Source organism: Saccostrea cucullata, unplaced genomic scaffold, assembly GCF_032062105.1.
Source record: "Saccostrea cucullata isolate Sc308-1 unplaced genomic scaffold, CSIRO_AGI_Scuc_v1 ctg6008, whole genome shotgun sequence".
Classification (NCBI taxonomy): domain Eukaryota; kingdom Metazoa; phylum Mollusca; class Bivalvia; order Ostreida; family Ostreidae; genus Saccostrea; species Saccostrea cuccullata.
The window spans coordinates 6,832-16,684 of record NW_026937670.1 but is presented as its reverse complement, the minus strand read 5'-3'; the positions used below and the strand labels follow the sequence as shown (position 1 = coordinate 16,684).

The following is a 9,853-nucleotide window of genomic DNA, read 5'->3' as shown; positions in this document are numbered from 1 at the left end:
TTTAATAGTATTGAAATTATAAAATTTTGAGTAATTTTTTTCTCGTTTCTTTTCTTCATCTATTAGCATTGATATTTTGTTGCAGTAGTTGAAGCGTTTTAAAGACACCTACATCGAATTTTATGAACGAACTTTTAACACGATTTGGTGTTTCAAGAGGATTCATTGCAATAATCATTCATTAATTGCAAAGGTTCGGAATCTCTAGTAGCTTTGATTAAAAAAATATCTCATAAATTTCGTCAGTAACTACATTATACTATTTTTTGAGTAAGAAGACATTTAAACATATTACATGTACATATGTATATTCAATTATTTTTTTATGGTGATGAAATTAATTCAAATTTAATTTTTTGACCAAACCCCCGCCATATACGAAAACACACCCTGATTACATTAAAGTTGATGCAATAAAATGTTTATGTCTTTTTTCCTAGGGTTTATCTGCAAAATTAAGGAAAGGCATCTAAACTTCGTGCATAGATATATAACAAAAAATCCCTGTGAAATTTAAGAAGGAAATTCGTCTTAAATTTGTCTTAAGATTTCTTGTACTTAAGATAGTTTTGTGAAACAGCAGTGACAAATCTTATGATTGTCATAAGTCAGATCTTAAGATGATCGTAGGATCTAGCTTAGGACAAATCTTGCGATAGTTTTGTGAAACCCAGCCCTGGTTGTTTAAATTTTATACAAAATAGAGTAATTTCCTTTAATCCTGGATAGATAAAGTTGGAAACCCTTCTGTGATAAATTTAATGTAACATCTTTAATTCAATGAAGCTGCCTATTGTTTGTTTGTTTGTGGTACTTGTGTGTGTTTGAGGGGGAGGGGGGTACATATGAGCCCATTAAACATTTGAGTTTGTTTTTCCACTCAATAAAGAGGTCTGAGAATTTGCAAAAGGTCTGTCACTCCCTTTTGCGTCCAAAGTATATTACATTAGATTTAATAAATTAATTTTGGTGTGGCTGTGGGCTCCTACCCCGAACAAAGCCCCCCCCCCTTCAAGATTCCTTGCTTCGCCACTGCTTGCATGAATGTCAAATCTATTTATTTTGATCTTTACACAAACGTATCTATATACTAGTAGTCTTTGTTTCCCTTCTGCCTATTTTAAGACAATATCTTTTTTATGAATGAACTTTCTTTTTAAAAAAAGAATTTGTAAGAAACGTTCAGATGGATTCTAAGGATTTTAGTCTAGTTACCTGTAGTATGTATTTTATAAACTATCGCAGGTACACGTGCCAGTTCTTAGGGTGACATGAATTATAAATATATATAATAATTTACGATGATTTTTTTATTAGATATTACTTTTATATCAAGAACATGGCCTTTATATCTGATTAATACCGAATCTAGATTATTTGTTTGACATATATTTTTCATGTTCCAACCCGTTTTCCATTCCGCATTTTAGCAACACCCATTTTGGGACTGCTATATGAGAAGATCACGCATTTAGGAATAGTAGTTGCTGAGAAAACTGCGACAATTTGTCATGATGTATAGCATGCCTCAAAGAAGAATGTGTTAAAATTCCAAGCTTCTGCGATAAAAAGTTATTTTCAAGCATTTGCGATGAAAAGTTGCTTAGAAAACTGCGACCAAAATTTGTTACGGACAGACACACAAGGGTAAAACAGTACACCCCCACTCCTTCGTAGCGGGGGTATAAAAAGACAGAGTAAGGTGGAGAGCGACAGTAGTAAATATGTAACCCTATGCTCTACAATGAACGAAAAGGATCATAGTTAAGTAAAAATATTAAAATAATTACATGTAAAAAATATTTTAACTCTGATTTTGCCAAAAATTTTGCTCTAATCCAAATATTATCAAGTTTTGTGAAGTCATGTGCCAAAATGATGTTGCTTCTTTGAAACAATTATGTACATTTATTTCTAAAATTTATAATATCGTCTGTTCTCGTTAATTATCATCTTCTGCTTGACCCACTGTATTTTAAGTATATATGTTTTATATGTTTTTTACCGCATGTACCATTTACATGGTTTTGAGTGAATAAATTGAATGATTGAATGCGTTGTTGATGAAATATCAGAATCCTTGCTCTCCGCCGCCGCCTGCCTCGGGCAATGTCATTTCTAACCGATGATTAGTCAGATGGGTAAAAAGGGTTTATGGTCATGATTAATTAATCTCAAATCTTATTGACCTTAATAATGATTGTTTAATATCTAAGAATGGAAAATTGAGAAGGAAGACAAGCTATTATTTTACTTAACATCCATATAAAGGCTTGTAGAAACTGCATGTGGAATGTATTATATCGGTTGACAATCAGATTGATCAAACTCGGGTCGAAGGTTGTTTATCCACATCAGAATATGGTAAGACTATTGCACACACACACAGACACACACACACAAATCAATGCTAGTTGAATGCATCGATTTATTGTAAAATGAATTCAAAGATTTAAATTATTTCAGCTCTAATTAATCGATAAAAACTTTTAAAAGTATTACTTCCCTAATAGGACCTAATTCTCTACCTTAAATATACATCAAATAATTAAATAGCCTGACATTACTTAAAGGGGCATAAACACAGTTTCAGCTAAAATTTCAAAATTTATTTTCCGTTTTTACAAATATTTCACTAGGGTCTTTCTAATGATGATCAAAAATTTGAACGTGAGTTGTCGAGATACAAGACAGATTTATAGCTCCAAACCTTTGTTATGTAAACAAGGTCCGTATCAAGTTTTTGTTTACATAGGTTAATATACTAATAAACGTTCGTTCAAAGTAGATAATTTCAATACAAAAATTAAATTCAAATACAATTCAACAGTTTCTAATGATTTGCTGATTTCATTTTGTTATAAATATATTTTTTATATGTAAACAAAAACAAGGTACGAGCATTTTTACATTATGAAGAACTTTAAGTTCTGTATCTTAATCAACAAATGATATTCAAATTCTTGCCAGTAGGAATCGTAAATATTGAAACTGGTTAAAAAAAATTCAGTTGAAACTGTATCCATGCCCCTTTAAAAGCAGTTTGGAGTATAGAAAATTTACTAAAATATTTTTCTAAAAGGTAATAACTTAAGAAGTATTCAATAAAAAAGAGAACCACATGTATGATCTATGACAAAAAACAACATTCAAAAATTACCGTATAGCAAAAAAAAACTAGCTTAGTCTTAATTTTGGCATTTTTAGCGAGGATGTTGATATAGCTAACACTAAAGATACAGCATAACGCACAACGAGGAAAATTGACAAATAGAGATTTTTTGCTTGACCCGTGTAAATTTTGTTTGATTCCTAAAAGTGTTTATTTAGGTTTCAGAAAATAAAAGGTTTCAGAGCCTAAAAAATTCAATTTTCATGGAGAAAAGTAAAAACTAGAGGTATTGCGAGCAATGAGCTCATTAAATTATTCATGTACCCCCGCCTCCCATATAAATAGTGGCAGCATCCATGATTTGCTGTGGGAAACTCAAAATATGTGTCGGGTCAAAGGTGCATCATGACAATACGTTATAAAGATTCTGTGAAAGTTTCATGGAATTTCACTCAGTGGTATAAGGGGAGTTGCGGATAAGAGATGGGTACCCCAAAGAGTAACAGACAGACGGACAGAAGGACATACCGGTAATATTACTATATACCCTCCCGCTTTTTAAGCGGGGGGGGTGTAAAATAATATCAGTATGCCCCATAACAAAAAATATTGCAGAATACCCTGGTACTTCTTCCTCCCTATTGTACGCGTGCGCAGGAGAGTTAAATAAGTTTCCATAGTTACCATGGTCTCAAGTATCCACGAATGAATGTAAGCAGACCAAAAACTTTGATGTAATCTGTTTTAAAAGTTGTTAGAACATATTTCTCACCTTTGTATGCTCCAAGTGAATGTTGTTTACAAGTTTGAGCTAAAAATAAAAGTGGCGTGACCTTGACATACCCGAAACAACGAAACGGTAGATACAACGTTTGTTTTTTTTCCGGCACTTATATTGTACAGTCTATTCTTGCAGTTTAATTATCATATCTTAGGTATATATTTATAATTTTCATAAGTCTTCTCTGTATGCAACAGATATCTTAAAAGAAAGACATGATTTTGGCTCATTGTATCCTTTTAAACGTTGATGTCTATCAAGACATTAAAAAGTCATTCATTTAGAATAATTCGCTATAACTAAGGGGATTTGAATCTATATTTGCCGATTTTACAACCCTTACATACTTTCATAAAAGGTGTCATTGAATCTGATGCTATTAGAGGTGGAGTATATTAAGATTATTCCATTAAGTCACTTACCTATATATCTTTTAAAGACTAACACAATTAGATAATTTTAATGTACTCTGCAGCTGCAATGATCTCAGCAATCATGCTTCAGGTCTTCAGTTTATTAAACACAAAAACACGTGTAATGATGTTTGATATTATGGAGAATTTATAATCATATTTATTTTTTTTTAATTTGATCAAAGACAACATTTTGGGAAAATTAAGATAATTCTCTTGTACATGTCATTAAAACTTAAGTCCATTTGTCCATCCTCCTGGTTTTGATGCTGGAAGTCTGTGGCTCTGTTTCCATGAGGGCAGTATTTCCTCTTCATCTTCTTCATCTTCATCATCGTCGTCCTGCCTGCGTTTGCCACCAAAGAATTTCAAGCAACAGCATCCAAGAACCCCAACGCCAATGATAGCTGATACACCGATGAGCCCGATTTCGATAAGTTGGAACCAACCAGGAATTACAAATTTTGTTTTAGAAAACCTGCTGGTCGAAGGATTGGAAGTTTGAGATGATACAGGTGTGGATTTTGATACCGATAAATCAGGAGATGACGATGTATGACCTAATGGAAAATATAAATAGCACGTTATGTAAATATACTAAATATAGATGTAGTAACTATATAAAACCAGAGGTACTTTGAGCACTAAGCTCTCTAAATGATACCACTCGCCCCCCATATGATTAAAGTGGCGTTATCCATGCTTTGATATGAGAAAGGGACCTCAAAGCGTAACAAATAGACGGGCAGACATTTGCACTTACGCATCAGTTAGTCCTGTATAAATATTTAAATGAACTAAAGTTTTGTGTAATAAATCAGATAAAATAATATTACTAGGCGCCTCAAAGATGTTGAAATGCTTGTTTAATAAAAAGGGAAAATACTGAAAAGCAAATCTAGAGCAGGGCATACATAGACCTCTACACAGAAGTGGAATCAGGTACCATGGTGGAGTAAGCATCCCATGTCAACGGGTCACACCAGCCTTATTCATTGCAAAACTGAAAAAAGGCTTGCTTGTAGTGATGCAAATTTTTCTTGAGATAGAATTGTTGTGTTAGTATTTTTTTCGTTTTTAAGGACAGTTTATCAATATTAAAACATTTTTTATATTCAAGCAAAGCTAACCAGTATCTTTAAAGCAGAATTTCTGACTTACGTAAACAGACTCCTAGTGTTGCCGATATATCGTCGATCGCAAATCCGCTTTCGCTAAGCTTTGGCTTTAATCCTTCAAAAATCACCTTAAATAGAATAGCTTCGAATTAAATACTATACCCTGCGAACTACAGTCAATTCGTAACTTATTTTCATTTACAAGTTCTTCAACCAAGGAAATCTTGTATCAATCTGGTATAAATTCAAACATGTATCTATATATATGACTTAAGTTAAATGGAGTTTACGAATTATAGCATATTTTGAAAAAAATATGGTTATATTTATCATTTACCCTGCCTTTGGGACCTATGTTCAGTAGTACTTCTGCAGAATACCAGCTGCGTGTTGTTGCGGTTAGTGTTTTCGACCAAATTAGGGTAGCGTCTCGTAGAGATATAGACCCGTTTGTTATGTACACATTTAGGGTTTTTGTATCAGTTCCAAACATTTGATAATGAAATTGAAGACAGGCTCCTTTGTTTGATTGGTCACTTATCAGTGGACTGAAGATGTATCCCGATTTGTCCTTATTTATCATAGATCCATTTATATAGAGAAACTGTCCAGTTGAGTTTCTGAAGGTGTTGTCATTTATCGGGTGAATTTTGCATGTTGCGGTTGACCCACTGCACATAATCCATGTGGTGTTGGAATAGGGTTGGTGAAGTAAAAAGCCACATGCTGAATTTTGGAAGTCACAGTGTAACTTATTTGCTGAAAAAGTTTGTTTGACAGCCTGATTAAAGATACGTTATTTTTCCATACTTAGGTAAAGGCATATGTAATTTTACAAATAATTTATAAATAAATTCCTTTGAACATAGTATTGGCAATCCTTGTTAATTTAGAAGTTCAAGCCTACTGTAGAATACTAGTTTAATTTAATTATGTAACTAAACGCACAAACCTGGAATAGGCATTGCTGTGGTAGTTCTGAAAATATGGTTTGAACTACCTAGACGCGTGACATGACTAACCCTCATAGCAGTGGTGATGGAAGTAGTTTTTGTCATGGTTGTGGTGCTATGTTTGGTGCTAGAGGCCGTAGCTCTGGGGGGTTTAGGAGAAGTGTTCATTTTTTGGGTTGTGGTAGAAGGGGTTTTGACTGTCGTAGTAGGAGGAGTGGTTGTGGATGATGTTCGAATGGTAGGGATGTCGGTGGTAGTAGGAGTTGTGGTGGTAATAATGGAGCTGGATGAAGTTGTAGGGGTAAGTAAGGTAGTGCTAGGAGTAGTAGTAGATATCGAGGTTGTACTGGTAGGCGTTGTTGTGGCCGGTATGGTGGTGGTAGTAAGAGTTGTAGTGGAAGGAGTTGTAATGGTGGCAGTTGTGGTGGTTGTCTTAGGAGTTGTAGTGGTGGGTGTTGTGGTGGTGGTCGTAGGAGTTGTAGTAGTGGGTGTTATAGTGGTAGTCGTAAGAGTTGTGGTGGTCGGTGTTGTTGTAGTGGTGGGTGTTGTGGTAGTGGTAGAAGTTGTAGTGGTAGTTGTGGTAGTAGGAGTTGTGGTAGTGGTAGGTGTTGTGGTAGTGGTTGGAGTTGTGGTAGTGGTAGGTTTTGTAGTAGTAGTGGTTGGAGTTGTGGTAGTGGTAGGAGTTGTGGTAGTGGTTGGAGTTGTTGTAGTGGTTGGAGTTGTTGTGGTAGTGGTTGGAGTTGTGGTAGTGGTTGGAGTTGTTGTGGTAGTGGTCGGAGTTGTGGTGGTAGTGGTCGGAGTTGTGGTGGTCGGTGGTGTGGTGGTAGGAGTCGTTTTGGTAGTTGTAGTAGCTGTGGTTTTCATAGTGGTAAGCGCTGGCTTTGTTGATAGAGTGGCATTGTCTCCCTTTACTTTTTTCAAAATTGCTGTAAAACAAATTTTTTGATTCAAAATATAGCGCCCTTAAAATGTTATTGAATCTAAAGAGATACGTATAAAGAATTACCTTCGCAAGCACCGGCTAGCGCTTTACCGCGTACAGAATTCAAAATACTGAAATCTTTCACCATAATGACGTAATCCTTTTTAGATGCAATTCCCCGCAATTCGACTTCATTCACCTGATCGGAGATACCAATGGCGTAAACTGTGACATTCATGTTATGAAGTTTTTTTGCTTCCAATTCTGTCTGAGCTTGATTCATGGATTTTCCATCAGTCAGAACAATTACGAAAGGCAGAGCGTCGGGTCTTCCTCCTTTCGATGGGAACAAAATTTTAGTTCTTACCGTTGCTAGAGCTCTTTGAGTCATTGTTAAACCGGGATGTGAGTAGTTAATATGCTTAATACCCTCAATTAATTGTGACTTATCGTGATAAGTGTCCAGGAAAAATTCGACTTTTACTAAAGTCGAAAAAGTTACTACTGCAACTTGGGTTGCATTTTTGCCAATGTTAAAATCTTCGACAAATTTTGCAACGAATTCATTTTGAAGAATAAAATTTGGTTCCCCCACACTCCCACTCTCATCCAAGACAAATACAAGATCTGTAGGTTTCAGAGTACAATCTGCAAAATGCAATAACTTTTAAAATATAACAGTTTCTTTGACAATTATGCAATTTACAAAAGTTAATTAAATTGCAAAGTGTTAAATCAAAAATCTGTTCTAAGCACAGAAAATTACATTGGGATGAATGAAATTAGAATCAGCTAGAAAGTGTGCGAATATGTTTTCTTACATTAACCTCTTTATCCTTTTAATTTTCATGACATTTTAGTTGTTTTATGTTAAAACAATTTACACATTACTGATCAAATGTCTTTTTTCACCTTTCCCTTGGGAAGTTGAGGCTGTGGATGCTGAAGAGCCAAAGATGATCAAAAGCAATGACACGGTGCACCACTAGAGAAAGTAAACAGAAATTATAGGCATTTAATTTTATTTTCTCCGCCCGCCGTACAAATTAATTTTAAAATTGGATATCAGAAGGATTTAATATATAAATATTTATGAAAAGGGGAAATGTTAGGAACACTCTAATACTGCTTACCAATGATGCACCATTTGGTGTATTTTATAAATACAATGAATTGTAACCTACAACGTGTGAACATAATTTGCAAATAAAATAAGTGTGATATAAGTATTCTAAACGTTCTATTCGACCAAGATAGAGTAATTGAAAACTTTGCATGTTACTATTTGAGTAATTAGCAAAGATGGTTTTCTTTTTCTTCATTACTTCTTGTTATAAACTTCGATTTTTTCCCCAAGAAGTCTGTACCCTTTGTTCAAAATTGATTAGATAATTTTAATATATACGGTGTATATTTTTATTTTATGATACACAAACTTTTTCCTTAGATGTATTTTAGAGGATCAAGTTTTGTCACAGTGATTTTATAAGGAAGCGTTTTATTTGGAAAAGGATATTACAAGTAGACTGAGATACATACTTGCCTTGATCGCCGGCGTGGCGCAGTGGTCAGAACGCCTGCTGTAGAGTTGCGAAGTAAGGAGTTGATCCTAACATCGCAGGTTCAAATCCCACTGTGGGACATGGAGACCGGTCTTTCGGATAAAACCGTAAAAACCGAGATCCCTTGTCGCAGTAGTTGCTGGCAGGATAAAGATCCCTCCTTGCTCAATGTCCCTGAGTGTCGAGTATACATGTAGGACAAAATTTGTAGCTCTCCACCTATAAGTGGTGGGTCTCCATATGAGTGAAAAATTCACGAGAGGGACGTTAAACAATTTACAATCAATAAATGATATTGCTATTGTTATGCTTTTTTCTAACACTGGATTTTGATTCAAATATTTTTCGTTATTACAGAAGAAATTGCTACTTTTCTAAGGTATAAAGGATAAAGTCTTTAAAAACTGTGAAAGTTCAAGGATGTGATAATCAAACGCCCCCTGAAATTGTTTTTAATTTTATTTACGTATAAAATGCTATAGCAACATATAGGGCATAATATTATTCATTAAATTTGAGAAGATATTAATTTCAAATCTCTGACTAAGCACCTTTTACAGCTCCTAAAATACCTACCAGTAAAAACTAAACTACATATTCATCGATTTCCTTTGCTTCGATTCAAATATTTATTTTAAGCAGAACTAAACATCTTGAGTGAACATTGAATGAAAGAATTGTATTTCGATGTTTTTTAAAAAATATTTTTCACAAAATGACAGTCAGAAAAATTTAAGGTTTGGAATTTAGCTCCTCTGAGCTAAAAGCTTTTCTGATCACCCAATGTGAATTTTATATGATATGATCTTATAAGTTAATTTGAAAGTTTGATGTATATCGGACGATTTTTTTATTTTCGATATTGGATCTGGTCCTGTCCTTAAATTTATCTGGAGACTTGCATTTAATTTATTGGAATTAATGGTTCAGTATAGAGTCATTCAAAAACGAAAGCTAATGTTTATTTTTTCTGTAATAAGATTTGTATTCTT

At 34.2% G+C, this 9,853-nt stretch overlaps 1 protein-coding gene across 1 annotated transcript; it reads right to left on the bottom strand.

Moving 5' to 3' along the window:
• Positions 1 to 4,534: 4,534 nt before the first annotated feature.
• Positions 4,535 to 7,947, bottom strand: LOC134248633 (mucin-2-like; the record flags this gene model as incomplete). The annotated part of the gene is made up of 5 exons (XM_062731040.1): positions 4,535 to 4,866; positions 5,468 to 5,552; positions 5,762 to 6,175; positions 6,456 to 7,303; positions 7,384 to 7,947. Coding segments are annotated over 5 exons (2,243 nt in total), but the record flags the coding sequence as incomplete, so codon positions are not given.
• Between the last annotated feature and the right edge of the window lie 1,906 nt (positions 7,948 to 9,853).